Below are 17,937 nucleotides of genomic sequence, written 5' to 3' on the forward strand. Positions count from 1 at the left end.
ATTATATACTGGGGGGTACCAAAAAATGTATACACATGACTTGTTCATCTTTTGTTATCAGTATATATTGAGTATTACAATTTTAATACAGTTTTTTCCTTTCTTAAAATGTGTATACATTTTTTGGCTCTCTCTCTCTCTCTCTCTCTCTCTGTATGTATATATATATGTAGGTATATATGTATATGTATATATATGTAAATATATACATACATATGTATATACATATATGTACATATAAATATTCACAATTAATTTTGGTGAAAGAAATTCCTTTATTAATTTTATCACAAATCTCAGCCTTCTCAGATTATATCTTCATAACTGGAATGCATTACCTCTCATTCAATCTTTTTTTAACAAAATGACTCTACCCGCTCCTGGATCTGCTTGGTCCTGATCCGATAAATGACTGGGTTGAGGGCAGGGAGGATGTTTAAGTAGAGATTAGCTACAAGGATATGAATATACTGGGGGATGCCATGACCAAAGCAATGAGTGAGGAAGGAGAAAAGAGCTGGGCCAAAGAAGGCTAAAATGACACAGATATGGGAGCTACAGGTATTTAGGGCCTTCAAGCGGGCATCTTGCGAAGGGAGGTGGAAGACAGTACATAAGATCCTAGCATAGGAGAAAATGATAAGAAGCACATCCAGAAACAAAACAGAAATATTCCCAAGACCATAGTAGACATTGGCGCTGATGCTGGCACAAGCTAGTCGTGCCACTCCCATGTGCTCACAGTAGGTATGAGGGATGACTCTATGTCCACAATAAGGTAGCCTCAGGAGGAGAAAAACTATAGGAACAATCATACATAAGCTTCTTAGAACTACTATCACAGCAATGACCAGTGACTCTGTTGGTGAAAATCATGCCATATCTGAGGGGGTTACAAATAGCCACATAGCGATCAAAGCCCATGATAAGAGTACAATGCTCTCCATAACTATAAAAAAGGTGGGTAAAAGAGACTTGAGCAACGCAGCACCCAAAGCACAGCTCCTGAAGGCTGAACCAGAAGATACCCAGCATTTTGGGGATGGTAGCAGTAGAGAGACTCAGGTCAGTCACTGACAGCATGGGAAATAGAATATGGACAGGTGAAGGCTATGGTCAGTCCAGATAATACACAGAATGATGACATTTCCAACAAGAGCAATGAGATACACTACACAGAAGGGAAAGCCAAGCCAGATTTGTGCAACTTCCAGCCCTGGAATCCCTAGCAACAGGAATGAAGAAGAGCGAGACTCGGTGACATTGGGAGAAGACATTCTTATGCAGGCTAATAGTGGCCTGGTTTTTAAAAGTTGTTGCTGGTTCCCATTGGAGAATTCATACACCATTAACTAGGATCTATAAAAATTAAAAATAAAACTGTCCCCAAACAAAGGGTTGATATTAAGAATGAGATTCTCTAAAGACCTTTAGTTCTTTTCCTCTTTTCAGCTCTCCATAAATAATCTCAGTATCATTCTTTACCTGTACAATAGAAACTAACACTATGTCTCAATATTATGGGCTCCAAGTGAATACATTAACTTTCTATTCCTCAAGAAATAAATGCTATTAGGAGATAATAAAATTGATAGTAATAATAACCACCACAATAATGATAGCTATCATTAATTGGGTAACTACTATTTTTCGGACATTATTCTTATCATTATTTGTACATATTATCTCATTTAGTTCTCTCCACAATTCTATGTGACATTAGACTTTGTGACACTGATCTGGACCAGTCTTTGCAAACTTGTTAGTGGAAGTAGTGAACGGAGGGAGAAAGAAAAATAAAGGATGGGGAAGAATAAAAGGACCTAGAACAGCCAAAACTACCTAGAAGCCAAGAGCAAAGGCCAAGACCTCAATTTGGGCAGTGCCAAGTTCTTTACTACATATTTACTCATTTAGTTCCAAAGATATTTTTCACTCTTGCAGTAGCTATGGTTTTCACCTCATGCCTCATCTTGGGCCATGGTATCAATCATAAATTCAGGTGTCCCAGTAATCAATTTTGAATTCAGATTAATCCCTCTGAAGTATGAAGCATGGATAGAGACCAACAGCTGATCACCATATTCTTTCTTTCTATCTATCTATCTATCTATCTATCTATCTATCTATCTATCTATCTATCTATCTATCTATCTATCTATCTATCTACCTACCTATCTACCTATCTATCTATCTCTATCATCTATCTATCTATCTATCTATCTATCTATCTATCTATCTATCTATCTATCTATCTATATAACAGTGTATATGTGCAGTCAGTCTAAGTATAAGGGAATTCAAGCTCATTATCCTATCCTATTTGCCAACTATGGCTCTTTTTTTGTGTGTCTCACTATCAAGCAGTATGTGTAGGAAAAAGAATTAATAATAAAATATACAGTATTTTATATTACTTGCCTTGTGGCTTGGAATGGAGTCCTGATTCTGTTCTTACTGGCCCTATGACTGTACATCATATTTTGTGTTTCAGTTTTATCTAGAAATAAGCATAGTACAGTCTACCTTGTGTTGTTATTGGGTGGGATAAATGAGGCTATATATGTGAAATATTGTAGATGCCCAGTAGATACTTTCTTTCCAACTTCTTCCCATCATTGTCCTCCTGCTACCTCCCCCCAGTCGACTGATCTGTGCCATTTTATTTCCTATCCCAATACTCTAGGTCTTAACTCAATTTCTGTGAATCCAAATTCTAATCTTAAGTGCACAGTGTGCAGACTCACTGATCACAAGTACTTACCTTGTGTTCAGCCTTAGGGTGTTCTGTAGCAACCATGAATTCAGTTATTGAAATTTTACACACACACACACACACACACACACACACACACACACACACACACACACATATGGTTTAGAACAGAGCCTCAATATACCCTGAGAAGTGTTAACGAAATATCTTTGTGTGTATGTGGTTGGGGAGAATTTGAAATGAAGTCTCCAGGTGCCAGAGAGTCTAAGGCATTGAAATTAAATGAATAGAAATTCCCTTTGGTCATCCCACCAGAACAGCCGTAGGGAAATCTCAATGAACCTTGCTGCCTGCTACTTGGTCAATTTTCAGTTATTCTTATTTCACATAATATTATGACAGGTCACATTTTGTCTTTTTCTCTCCTTCCTTATCTTTCTCTTTGAATTGTTTGGACTAATTATTTGGGCACTGTTGGGCATTTATATAACCAGCAACTTATTCCTATTGTGGTAAGATATACATGATCGTAAAATTTACCATTTTAACTATTTTTTTATACAGGAGAAAATCAAAATTTTAATACATGCACATGGGTAATTCACATAGCATGATAATTCCAAAGACATTGAGACAACAGAAAGTTTAAAATTCAGTACATTCGCAATATTGTTCAACTATCATCAGTATCTAGTTCCATCTTTATCACTCCAAAAGGCAACCCTGTACCCATTAAGCAATCACTCCTCATTCTTCCCTACCTCCAGCCCCTGGGAACCACTAATCTGATTTTTGCTTCTATGCATTTTTTATATAAATTTATTCTAGATATATCATATAATTAGAATCATATGTATGTGTCCTTTTGTACCGAGCTTCTTTCACTTAGAATAATGTTTTTAAGTTGTATCCTTATTGTAGTACATATAAGTACTTCTTTTCATGGCTAAACAATATTGTATTGTATAGATATACCATTTTTGTTTATATGCAGTTGGTGGATACTTGGGTTATTTCTACACTTTGGCTATTGTCAATCGTTCTGCTGTGAACCTTATACAAGATTTGTTTGAACACTTGTTTCTAATTCTTTTAGGTATATACACCAAGATGTGGAATTTTGGGGGTCATATGATAATTCTACACTTAACTTTTTGAGGAAGTTTTTCACAGTGGCTGCATCAATTTACATTTCCACCACCAATATATGAGGAGTCCCATTTCTCCACATCCTCTCTAATACTTGTTATTTTCCATTGTTGTCAATTGGAGCCTACTGGGTGCCAAGTGGTATCTAACTAACTTTTTGATTTACATTTCCCTAATAACTAACAATGTTAAGCATTATTTTTCATGGACACCTTCACCTTCTGTACATCTTTTTAAATTAAATGCATTGAAATGACATTAGTTACATAAGTTGCAAGTGTACAAGATTATGATACATCATCTATATATTGCACTGTGTGTTCATCACTCAAAGTTTTTTCTCCTCCTTTACCCTTTTCAACCTCTCCCCAGCCTCCTTCCTTTTCAGAAACCATCATACTGCTATTTGTCAGTGAGTTTGTTTGTTTGGCTCATTCACTGTTGCTTTCTGTTTTATATCCCACAAAGGAGTGAAATCATATGATTCTTCTCCTTTGTACATCTTTTAAATAATGTCTATTCAAGTTCTTTGCCCATTTTTTGGTTGAGTTACTTGTCTATACATTGTTGAGTTGTAAGTTTTCTTTATCTATTCTGGAAACTAGACCTTTATCAGATGTATGATTTTCAAATTATCTTCCATTCTATGTCTTAACATTCTCTTGATAGTGTCATTTGATTCACAAAAGTTTTTAATTCTGACGAAGTTCAATTTATGTGTTTTACTTTTATTGCTTTGCTTTTATTGACAAATTTAAGAAATCATTGCCAAATTTGAGGTCATGAAGATTGTTGAAAGTAAACTGACATCTTAAGATACTTAACCATAGAGCTGGGAGGACTATGGGTGGAGCTGGGCCCCTTGTTAACTCTCTAGTCTTGACTTCCTGTTGAACTCTATGGTAACCTCCGGGGAGAAGGGATGGAAATAAAAGGGGAAGCCATATTGTATAGGCTCATTTTTGGCCATGGAGGACTGCCCTCCGGGTGTGAGCATGTTTGTACTCCTTGGTGGTTCTGTTTCTTTTTCTTTTCCAGAATAAACCATTTTCTTTTGGTGGATTATCTGGAGAATTGTTTGGCCAGACAACAAGATTTACCCTTATATTTTATTCTAAGAGTTTTATTTTTTTGGTTACTGTATTTAGGTATTTGATACATTTTGAGTTTTTTTTTGTATATGGTCTGAGTTAAGGATCCAACTTTATTTTTTTTATGTGGAAATCCAGTTGTCCCAGTGTTGTGCAGGGTGTCATGTGGGGCCTCTGGTCCTGCTCCCCACATAATGCAGAACATGGCTAGGCCAAAAAAAAAAAACACCCACAGAGCCATAGATAGGAGAGTCATACCACCATGTTCTCTCTGGCAGCCGGGGGAGGTACACACAGTAGTAGTCACATGATCCGTAGTCCGCCATTCACTTCTCTGCCTGCCAATCCACCAATCAATGAAGCCCTGCAGTTACATCACTAGCCAATTGGCTAACCAGTTACAGCTGATGGCCAACCAATCACAGTTGATGGTCATTCACTAACTGAGCCAGCACCTCCCCACGTGAGGCTGAGAGCCTGGAAACTGCTCTCTGAGACTTCGTCCCCACACCCAGTACCATTTTGAGGATGCTATTCTTTCATGGCACCCTTGTCAAAAATCAATTGACTATAACCATATGTGATTATTTCTCAACTCACAATCTTATTTAACTCATCTGTATGTCTATTTTTATGCCACCACACTTTTTTGAATACTGTATCTTTGTAATACATTTTGAAATAAGGAAGTTCTAGTCCTCCAACTTTGTTTTCCATTTTCAAGATTGTTTTGCTAATCCAGGACCCTTGTTATTTCATATGAATTTTAGCATCAGCTTTCACTTTTCTATATAAAAGGACATTGGGATTTTGATAAAGATTGCATTGAGTGTATAGATCACTAGAGAGAATTGCTATCTTAACTGCATTAAGTCTTCAATTCATGAATACAGAATGACTTTCCATTTTTTAAGCTTTTAAAATTTTCCTTCAGCAGGGTTTTGCAGCCTGTAGTATACACATCTTGCACTTACTTGGTTAAATCTATTCCTAAATATTTTATTATTTTTGATGCTATTGTAAATGAGATTGTTTTCTCAATTTCCTTTTCAGATTTATTGTTGTTGAGAAATACAACTGATTTTTGTATTTTGATCTTGTATTGTGTAACTTTGCTGAATTTATTAGCTCTAATAGATTTTTTGTGGATTCTTTACAATTTTCTCTATATAAGATTGTGTCATCTACAAATAGAAATAACATGTCTTCCTTTCTGATTTGAATGACTTTTTCTTGCCTGATTGCTCTGGCTAAAACTTCCAATACAATGTTAAATAGCAGTGGTGAAAGCAGACATCCTTGTCTTTTCAGTGATCTTAGGGAGAAAATTTTCAGACATTAACCATTGGGTATGATATGAATTGGATTTTTCCCCCATAAATGCCCTTATCATGTTGAGGAAAAGAATATAGTTTTCTTATACTCCAAGTTTGTTGAGTGTTTTTATCATGAAAGGGTGCTAAATTTTGTCAAATGTTCTTTTTGTATCAATTGAAAGGATCACATTTTTTTCCCTTCATTTTATTAATGTATAATGCATTGGTTGATTCTCTTATATTTAATCAAGCTTGCATTCCTGGGACTAATCACACTTGGTCATGGTGTATAATTCTTTTTAATATGCTGTTTCTTTACTAGTATTTTGCATTTCTTTGCATTTTCTTTACTAGTATTTTGTTGAGAATTTTAAATCTATATTCATAGGGATATTTATCTGTAGTTTTCTTATTAAAAATATGTACAGTCTGCAACATAACAAAACCCCACTCTGTGTGTGTGTGTGTGTGTGTGTGTGAGAGAGAGAGAGAGAGAGAGAGAGAGAGAGAGAGAGAGAGAGAGAGAGAAATGACTTCTTGAGTTCACCAGATGAGCCACATTCTATATTTTAATATTATTTCCTCAAGGTGAGACAGAAGTGGCAGATTAGGGATTTATCAGGTCTTTACTGTATGGTCAATTCATTTTCCAATTTTTTCTTTTAAGTTGTTTGGCCAGTCTCTCTTTTTTTTTTTTAATTAATTTTATTGGGGTGACAATTGTTAGTAAATTTACACAGATTTCAGGTGTACAATTCTGTATTACATCGTCTATAAATCCCATTGTGTGTTCACCACCCAGAGTCAGTTCTCCTTCCATCACCATATATTTGATCCCCTTTACCCTCATCACCCACCCCCCACCCCCTTACCCTCTGGTAACCACTAAATTATTGTCTGTGTCTATGAGTTTTTGTTTCTCATTTGTTTGTCTTGTTCTTTTTGGTTTATATACCACATATCAGTGAAATCATAGGGTTCTCTGCTTTTTCTGTCTGACTTATTTCACTTAGCATTATTCTCTCGAGATCCATCCATGTTGTCACAAATGTTCTTATATCATCTTTCCTTAACGCCGAATAGTATTCCATTGTGTATATGTACCACAACTTCTTTATCCATTCATCTATCGAAGGACATTTTGGTTGTTTCCATGTCTTGGCCACCGTAAACAAAGCTGCAATGAACATTGGCGTACACGTGTCTCTATAGAGAAATGCTTTTATATTTTTGGGGTAGATACCCAGGAGAGCGATTGCTGGGTCATATGGTAATTCTATTCGTAAATTTTTGAGGAACCTCCACACTGCCTTCCATAGCGGCTGCACCAGTCTGCATTCCCACCAACAGTGTATGAGAGTTCCTTTTTCTCCACAGCCTCTCCAACACTTGTTACTATTTGTTTTGTTGATGAAAGCCATTCTGACTGGGGTGAGGTGATATCTCATTGTGGTTTTCATTTGCATTTCTCTGATGATTAGCGATGTTGAGCATTTTTTCATATGTCTATTTGTTTGGCCAGTCTCTTGTTAGCTCCAACTGTTGTTCCTGTTTCAGGAAGATGCAGTGTTAAATAATTTCTATTGATTGTTTTGACTAATAGCCCAGGGAAAAAGCTGTTCACAGTGAATGAGTTTTGAGTCCGGTCAAATAAAGATGTATCCTGTGAGAGAGAACTTCCTGGGAGCTTCCGGATAGGTTCAAATAATGATAGTTCTCTGGGAAGGTGTCTTTTTTTATTATTAGTTTCAGGTGTACAAAACAGCATAATAGTTAGACATGTACACCCCTCACAAAGTGATAACCCCTTCTCCCAAACTACTAACCCCCTGACTTCTTATATACTTATTATAATACCATTGACTATCTTCCTTATGCTATACGCCACCTCCTGTGACTATATATATATATATGTATGTATAAGTATATATATATGTATATATATACTATATACTATATATATACACATATATATACTATAAATATATATATGTATATATATACACATATCTATATATACTTATAGTTGACATACAATATTATTCTACTTCAGCTTCAGTTGTACAGCGCATTGGTCATGCATCTACACAGTCTATGAAGTGATCCCCTTGATAAGTCCCATCTGGCACCCTACATAATCTTTACAATTGTGTAAGGTGCCAGATGGGAATGTGTCTTTAAAATACTATTAGTCCTTATCCCTGGGGAAGTGGGGTTGTAAGAAAAATATAAATACCTTCTATTCAGCATAACAAATGGTGTGTCTCAAGAAGATGCCAAGGAAGTTTCTTAGAGATTTAGAGACCAAGGTAAGTCGTATAATGGTTAAGTTGTGAAAAATAGCAAAAGGGATGGAGAAAGTGCTTATACCAAGATAGTATGGAGAGATGCAGGAAAAGTGAAAGTAAGGAAAACAAGATGGAGAGAGAATGTATGCTCATACTCATAACCTCCTGAAGCTACACTTTTACTTATATGTAATTATACCTATGACCATGCAAAACTCACATGCAAAACTAAACGGTGAAAGCTGATGTGGAAGGAGATGCACCAATGTATCCTGTATCAATTTAGCTATTGCGTCTCACCTGTATTACAGGTGCACTAATGTGAATAACAAGAGGGCAAGTAGTAACTTTCTCGATTTTCTAGAACTGTGTCAGGTATAGTAAAGGTGATCGATAAATGTTTTTGATTTAATACATTCATGAACAATTGACTGATGAAGTATGGCCCTGAGGGGTAGATTTTTGTAAAAATAAGACCTAGGGCTAGGGTGATGAAGCATCTGAGAAAGGTATGGCAGGATGGCCAGGAGACTGCAAGATTAAGCAAGGATGAGAAAGAAAGTAAATATTACAGCTTCTCCTTTATGTTCATCAGTTCCAGGAAATGAGAATGTGGGTATTTGGTGCATGTGGAGGTTGGTGGAATAGGGTCAAGTAAGAAGATGCCACATTGAGGAAATGACTGCTGGGTAGCTGGATATAATCCCATATAGCACTTAAGAGTTAGGAGGTCAAATGAGAGGCTGGGATACAGTCTTATGTCTGAATGCAGCAGAGATTGAAAGATATGTAAATATGTGTTGAAGTAATAGGTCAGTGTATATTATAGAATGATTAGTGATTGGTTGCTTTGATAAGTATTTACAGACTAGAAATGATATTCTCTCAGAGAGGAAGAAAGCACCAGTTTCAAGCCCTCCTAGAAAATCAATACAAATAAATAGCATAAGTTAATTTTCTTGGGATGTAACCATATATATGCTAAATTTTTGTTAAATTCATTGGGGTGACATTTGTTAGTAAAATTATATAGGTTTCAAATGTACAATTCTATAATATATCATCTATATATTGCATTGTGTGTTCACCACCCTGAGTCAGTCTCCTTCCAACACCATATATTAGACCCCCTTTTCCATCTTCTACCATCTCTATCCCCCCTTCCCCTCTGGTAATCACCAAACTGTGGCTGTGTCTATGAGTTTTTGTTTGTTTGTTTGTTGCTTTCAGTTGTGTATCCCACATATGAGTAATCATATGGTTCTCAACTTTTTCTGTCTGACTTATTTTGCTTAGCATGATAATCTCAAGATTTTATTTTATAAGTTTCTGCTGTATGGAGCTCCAACAGTGACAGAGACACCAGACAATTAAGAGTTTGGCTATCAATCTACTGAATTTGTGGATAAGTTCATTGAGAGGACGACAGATTTCTTTTTAATATGCCAACTGGTCACTGTGGTTTAATTTTCACTTTGTCATTGCTCTTTACTCCATCTAGAATAAAATTTATTTACTTTTTTTGGCTGAAGAATTATTCTATGAGTCTTAGCATAAGGCTAACCTCTTCCATGGAATTTTTCTTGACTCACCTCTGTATCTACAATATTCTGTGCACACTTCTTAACATAGCACTTGCAAAACAATTTTTAAATTTCATCTTGGGAATTTTATCTCCCTTACTACTCAATGGTTGTTCTGACGAGTTTCATTCAAAATTGTATTCATATTGCCAAATCAATGCTGGTACATAGAGGAATCACATCTCCATTTACCTTGTATGAGATTCTCCACTAATGAAAAACAGAAAACTATCTGTGATAGTTTCACATTACAAAATTGAGAACTTAAGCTGTCTCCTACTCAACCTAGCAGTCCAAGTTTATACACACACTCTCTCACACACACAGGCATATACATCACACATACACACCGCACACACACATGTGGTCTGACAATTAGGTTCACAAACTCATCCTAGAAAAAGTGCTACCTACCTCATTGCTGAATATCACTATAGTCACCTTCAAAGTACTCCCCTTGGGAAGCTATGCACCGATGCCAGCACCTAGTCCACCCTTCAGAAATTTTGGAACTCTTTTTCTGGAATGGCCATCAGAGCTGACGTCGTATTACCCTTGATGTCCTAAATGTCATCAAAATGTCTTCCTTTCAATATTTCTTTTATCTTTGGGTTAAGAAAGAAGTCATTGGGGGCCAGATTAGGTGAGTAGGGAGGATGTTCCAATACAGTTATTTATTTATTGGCGAAAAACTCCCTTACAGACAGTGCCTTGTGAGCTGCTGCATTGTCGTGACGCAAGAGCCATGAATTGTTGGCGAAAAGTTCAGGTCATCTAACTTTTTCATACAGCCTTTTCAGCACTTTCAAATAGTAAACTTAGTTAACTGTTTGTCCAGTTGGTACAAATTCATAATGAATAATCCCTCTATCAAAAAATCAAAAAAGGTTAGCAATATCATTGCAACAAGTTCGTAAACTTATTTGTCAGACCTCGTGTGTGTGTGTGTGTGTGTGTGTGTGTGTGTGTGTGTGTGTGTGTATTTCCTGAGAGAATTTCCCAAGTTACAAAATTATCTTTTCTTTTTGCTACTCTTCATAGGTTTTAAATGGGCACAATAAGCAAGGCATTTGCCTTGACATGGGTTTCAATTATGATGTACTTACCTTCATATGCATTTATCTCAGATGGATACCTCTCATCTCTGACTTTCTCCAACATCCATGCATTCTTAAATTTGAATCTAAGCTTTCTGCACAATTTCAGACATCACATTCAATCACTGACACATTTTCTGTATGACTAATTTTTCCCAAATAAATTGTACAGTAGTGAACTTCTCTTTTGTTTGCTTCAAAATTGTAATTTACTATAAATAAGTTCAGAATACTCACATAATCTAAATGAGTGCTGTAATACAAATTCACTTGATAATTCCCCTTTCAGTGTTACTCTAAGGCATCCATAAAGATATGAGAGCTAGGATAGAATCTTGGTAGGAATTAAATTTTAAGATATTTTAAATGCTTCTTCTCTCTTCCCATGGATACAAGGCAGAGATATATTTGAAAGTTGCCGAGCCCAGAATATTAATCTCTCCTCCCCCAGATGACTATACCTGGACAGATTCTTTACACAATGTGTTTACTTATGCACTCTCCAAACGATAGGCTTTTGTACATTAAAATAATCTCTCAGTTCATGTTTCATCATAACTGCAAAATACTCTTTGCCAAGTATCTCTTTCTGTCATTATCCATTTACTAAATGTGATGAGTAATTTTTTTCAGAAACAAATTATGACATGAACTAAGTTGTTTATTTTCTAAAATACGACATTGAAGTTGCTTACTGTCCTGTCTCTTCTTAATCAATTCATCTATTTGCAAACTTTAAAATTAAGAACTTTTATGTGACAGAATTTTTTTAATGCATATGGGTAAGCAAAGATAAAGTGTTTCTAAGAACCAGGCCATCTGGTATTTACAGACACACACAAAAAATTCATAAATATACAACACGGACACGCACATACACATGCACAGATGCACTCAGGAATATGCACTCCACATTTTGGGATTCTCTAGATTCCTTAATAGAGAAATAGTTCAGATTACAAACACGAAAGAAATCTTTTTATGCATTACGCAAAATATGTGGAACACTCAGATACACAGATTGGAATTTATTTTTTCCATTTGTTTCTGGCTACACTTCAGAGTCTGAATTTCCCTTATGCAGAGGATACTCTTCTGCCTTCTCTTCTTTTTAAAACAGATTTTTATTAATCTGTTTATTTAAAACAGATTTTTTTAAAAACAGATTTTTATTAAAATTAACATACATTATATCAGTTTCAGGTGTACACAATAGTAGTTCAATATTTATATACCTAAAGAAGTAATCATCATAACTGCAGGAACCCTCTGACACCATACTATATTATCACAATATTATTGACTCTATTCCCCTATTCCTCTATTATTGACTCTATACTGTAAATAATGCAGTACATTACATCCCCAGGACTTATTTGTTTTATACCTGGAAATTTGAACCTCTTATTTCCCTTCAACTTCCCTCCTTTATAATTTTTCAATTATAGTTAATATTTAATGTTATTTTATGTCAATTTCAGGTGTACAGCACAGTGGTTAGAAATTTGTATAATTTAAGAAGTGATGCCCCTGACTAGTCTAGTACTCACCTGGCACTATATATACCTATTACCTTATCATTGACTATATTCCCTGTGTTTTACTTTACATACCCACGACTATTTTGTAACTACCAATTTGTACTACTTAATTCCTTTACCTTTTTTTGCCCTATCCTCCAACCTCTCTCCCATCAATCACCCAGATAAATCAAGTACCCATCTGAAACCATACATAGTTATTACAATATTATTGATTATTTTCCTTATGCTATACACTACATCCTCAGCAATACTTTGTAAAAACCAATTTGTACTACTTAATCCCTTCCTGTTTTTCATTGACTCCCAACCCCTTCCCATCTGGCAACCATCAAAATTTTCTATCTATGAGTGTGTTTCTGTTTTGTTTGTTTGTTTACTTTGTTCTTTAGATTCCACATGTAAGTGAAATCACATTGCATCTGTCTTTCTCTGTCTGACATATCCACTCAGCACAATACCCTCCAGGTCCATTCATGCTGCTGCAGATGGCAAGAACCTATTCCCTTCCATGGCCAAGGAATATTCCATTATATATTATATATATATTATATATATATATATATATATATATATATATATATATATATATATATATATATATATATATATACCACCTCCTCTTTATCCTTTCATCCATCAATGGACACCCAGGGTTCTTCTACAATAGCCTTGGCCATTGTAAATAACGCTGCAATGAACATATGGATGAACATGTAACCTCGAAGTAGCATTTTGAGTTTCTTCAGATAAATACCCAGAAGAGGGATTACTGGGTCTTCCTTTGTCTCTTGTTATAGCCTTTGTTTTAAAGTCTATTTTGTCTGGTACAAGTATTGCTATCACAGCATTTTTTTTTTCCATTTTCATGAAATAATTTTTTCCATATTTTTACTGTCTGTGTGTGTCATTCAATCTGAAGTGAGTCTTTTGTAGGCAGCCTATGTAAGTTTTTTGTTTTCTTATCCATTTGGCCACCCTATGTTTTTGATTGGAGCATTTTACATTTAAAGTAATATTGTTGACAAATATGTAGTTATTGACATTTCGTTATTCATATTTTTTATCTTTTTGTCTTAAAGGAGTCCCTCTAACATTCCTTGTAATACTGATTTTGTGGTGATGAACTCCTTCAGCTTTTTTTTTTTTTTTTTTTTAATCTAAGAAGTTCTTTATCTGTCCGTTGATTCTAAATGATAGCCTTGCTGGGTAGAGTAGTCTTGGTTGTAGATCCTTTCTTTTCATCACTTTGAATATTTCCTGCCAATCCTTTCTCGCCTGCAAAGTTTTTGTTGAGAAATCAACTGACAATCCTATGGGAGCTATCTTATAAGTTACTAGTTGCCTTTCTCTTGCTGCTTTTAGGATTTTCTCTTTGTCTTTAACCTTTGCCATTTTAAATGTGTTTTGGTGTGGGCTTGTTTGGGTTCATCTTGTTTGGGACTCTGCACTTCCTGGGCTTGGATGTCTATTTCTTTCAACAGGTTAGGGAAGTTTTCTGTCACTAGTTCTTCAAATAGTTTCTCAATTCCTTGTTTTCTCTCTTCTCCTTCTGGTACCTTTATGATACGAATGTTGTTATACTTGATGTTGTCCGAGAGGTCTCTTAAACAATCCTCGTTTGTAAAATTCTTCTTTCATTTTGCTGTTTTGATTGAGTATTTTCTGCTATCTTTTCTTCCAAATTGTTGATTTGATCCTCTGTTTCATCTAATCTACTATTGATTCTCTTTAATGTATTCTTCATTTCAGTTATTGCATTCTTCATTTCTGACTAGTCTTGTTAAATTTTCTATCTCCTTTTTTATGTTTCCTATTTCTTTGTTGAAGCTCTCCCTTCAATCAGTTCATGAGCAGCTCTATAATCAGTGTTTTGAACTCTGCATCTGGTAAGTTGCTTGTCTCCATTTTGTTTAGTTCTTTTTCTGGAGCTTTGTTCTTTTCTTTTATTTGGGATATGTTTCTTTGTCTCCTTATTTTGGCTGCCTCCCTGTGTTTGTTTCTATGTATTAGGTCGATCTGCTACTTCTCCTACTCTTGCCAGGTGAACTTATGTAGTAGGTGCCCTGTGGAACCCAGTGGCACAGTCTCTTTGGTCATCTGTACTTGGTGCTCCAGGAGTGTCCTCTGTGTGTGTTGTGTGCCCCCTCTTGTTATATTTGAAACTTTGTTGTCATTGGCACATCAGTAGGTGGGATTGACCCTCAGGCTGACTGGCTGTGGGGTTCGGCCATGTCTATGGTTTATGGCTGCTGTGCAGTGGGCTTACCACTTGAAGCAGGATTTATCCCAGCAGGCTCTGGTGCGTGTTGAGACTGCCTTTTGGGTGTGCCACTTGTGGGGCTAATTGAGTGTTGCTGTGCTGTGGTCTGAAGCCAACCTCCAACTATGTTGGTTTTGGGGCCTCTTGGGGGGGATCTTGTGCAGGCCCAGGTCAGCCATAACTGGGCGGGGAGTACCTGGTAGGTGCTATAAAGCAATCCACAGTTGGTTGCTGCATGTGCTAGACCTGGCGGCATGTAGGAGAGTCCATGCTGTGAACTGAGAATAGCTACTACCAATACTGGATTTGGGGTCGTTTTGAAAAAAATCAGGACGCTCTGATGCCTTCTGCCAACTGTTGGCTCCTGTAAGGTTTGGTCACTGATAAAGCCTCCTGCAGTGTGGAGTTGGTGTGGCAAGGTCTCAGTGAATCACCAGGGTAGAGTGAACAGAGCTTGCCAGGCCAATTCAGATTCAGACTTAGCCATGGGTGTGTGTGTGGGGGGATGGGCTCAACACAGGAAAGATGGCACCTGCCTGCAAGCCACATGGGAGAAGGACCCCACACAGGGAAAATGGTGACTATCTTCTAGCCCTTGCCCCAAAGCAACACACCTCAGTCTGCCCTCTGTATGTTCCTGATGTTCCCCAAGTCACTGTCCCTCTACTGGAGCACAGGATGAGTGCCTGTGAGTGAATCTGTGTAGGATGTTTAAGAAAAACTTTGGGTTTCCCACATTCTTTTGTCCCACCCAGACTGTTGAATCCCTACTGTTTTTCACAGCCAGATGTTATGGGGGCTCCTCTTCCTGGTACCAGTACTGCAGGCTGGAGAGTGTGATATGGGGCTTTGTTCCCTTGCTTCTCCGTGGGGAACCTCTGTGGCTGAGATTTCCCTCCCAATTTTCGTCTGCCACATGGAGGTTTGGGCTGACTTGTTTCATATCTCCACCCATCCTACCAGTCTCAACGTGGCTTCTTCTTTATATCCTTAGCTATAAAACTTCTGTTCAGCTAGACTTCTGTTCAGATAGTTCTCCATGTTGATTTTTTTCTATAATTTAGCTGTGATTTTGATGTGTTCATGGAATTAGGCAAGCACAAAATTTATCTAATCTACTATCTTGGACCTGTCCCTGCCTTGTCTTCTTTGTATCAGTCTTTTCATTAGGATAAATGACAGCAGGGTAAGGCTGGTTTTATTCCTGGTGTCATATGACACTCAGGAGAGGCTAGAAGAACAGGAGTATATCTAATGTCTTTTCCTTTTTTTTTTTTTAAGAATTGAGATGTATTTGATATTATAATTGAGATATAATATAACATTGTGTAAGTTCAAGATGTACATGTTGATTTGATACATTTATATATTTTAATATGATTACCACCATAACTTTAGGTATCATTCCTATCACATCACATAATTACCATTTCTTTTTGGAGATAAGAATATGCAAGATTTAGTCTCATAGAAATTTTGAAGGATATAACAGTATTTAATGAAAATCATTATTTAATCTCCCCTCTGAATACAGCCAAAGTACAATTAAAATGTTCTCTTGTGTTTCTTCAGAAATCAGGATTAAGCGATAAGAAGAACAAGAATCACTAAGAGAAGTCAACTTTGTCTCTGATATGCGGAACAGCTAATTGTGGCAGAAATAATGTCTATGTCTAATGACACCCAGTTCCGTCCTTCTTCATTCCTTTTGCTGGGCATCCCAGGGCTAGAAGGTGTGCATGTCTCAATTGGATTCCCCTTTTTCTTTCTGTATCTTGTTGCACTCTTGGGGAATGCTACTGTGATGTTTGTGATCCAGACTGAGCACAGTCTCCATGAGCCCATGTACTACTTCTTGGCCATCTTGGATTCTATTGACCTGGGCTTGTCCACAGCCACCATCCCCAAAATGCTGGGCATCTTCTGGTTTAGCCTCAGGGACATATCTTTTGAATGCTGCCTTTCCCAAATGTTCTTCATCCACTTTTTCACTGCTATGGAGAGCATTGTGTTGGTGGCCATGGCCTTTGACCGCTACGTTGCCATTTGTAAACCCCTTCGGTACACGATGATCCTCACCAGCAAAATCATCGGCATTATTGCAGGCATTGCTATTCTGCGGAGCCTGTATATGGTGGTCCCGCTGGTGTTTCTTCTCCTGAGGCTTCCCTTCTGTGGGCATCATATCATCCCTCACACCTACTGTGAACACATGGGCATTGCCCGTCTAGCCTGTGCCAGCATCAAAGTGAATATTATGTTTGGTCTTGGCAACATTTCTCTCTTATTGTTGGATGTGCTCCTTATTATTGTCTCCTATGTCAGGATCCTCTATGCAGTCTTTCTCCTGCCTTCCTGGGAGGCTCGACTCAAAGCCCTCAATACATGTGGCTCCCACATTGGTGTTATCTTAGCCTTTTTCATACCTGCCTTTTTCTCTTTCTTGACACACCGCTTTGGCCACAATATTCCCCAATATGTTCACATTTTCTTAGCCAACTTGTATGTGGTTGTTCCACCAGCCCTCAATCCTGTAATCTATGGGGTCAGGACAAAACAGATTAGGGAGCGAGTTTTGAGGGTTTTCCTCAGGACAGATAGAGAGCTAACCAGTCAGAGATCATGGAAGATTAAAAATTAGAGTTGTCTTAAATCTAATGCAGTAGAAAGGAGAGAGACAAAGGGGAATATTGAGACCAATAACATTAATTATCCTTCAGTTTCACACTTTATATTTAAAGTTAATAATATGTACATTAATTATGATATGGGATAGGGATAATTTAATATCCCCATGCAAAAAGATGAATTTAGACACTTCCTTTACTCTATAGGGAAAATTGATCAGAGACCTAAAGACAAGAGTCAAAAGTATATTAAAAAATTAATTGTA

At 36.8% G+C, this 17,937-nt stretch overlaps 1 protein-coding gene and 1 pseudogene across 2 annotated transcripts; one reads left to right on the forward strand and one right to left on the reverse strand.

The window, feature by feature from the left end:
- Positions 1–356: 356 nt before the first annotated feature.
- On the reverse strand, positions 357–1,277 carry LOC308503400 (olfactory receptor 52E8-like; annotated as a pseudogene). The gene has a single exon. The product of its transcript is annotated as an olfactory receptor 52E8-like (transcript).
- A 15,430-nt stretch (positions 1,278–16,707) lies between these two features.
- LOC308503401 (olfactory receptor 52E8) lies at positions 16,708–17,685 on the forward strand (the record flags this gene model as incomplete). Its single annotated transcript, XM_081062703.1, has 1 exon — positions 16,708–17,685. The coding sequence occupies one exon, from the start codon at positions 16,708–16,710 to the stop codon at positions 17,683–17,685; it is 978 nt and encodes a 325-aa protein (XP_080918829.1).
- Positions 17,686–17,937: the final 252 nt, after the last annotated feature.

This window comes from Rhinolophus hipposideros (genome assembly GCF_964194185.1).
Source record: "Rhinolophus hipposideros genome assembly, chromosome: 10".
Classification (NCBI taxonomy): domain Eukaryota; kingdom Metazoa; phylum Chordata; class Mammalia; order Chiroptera; family Rhinolophidae; genus Rhinolophus; species Rhinolophus hipposideros.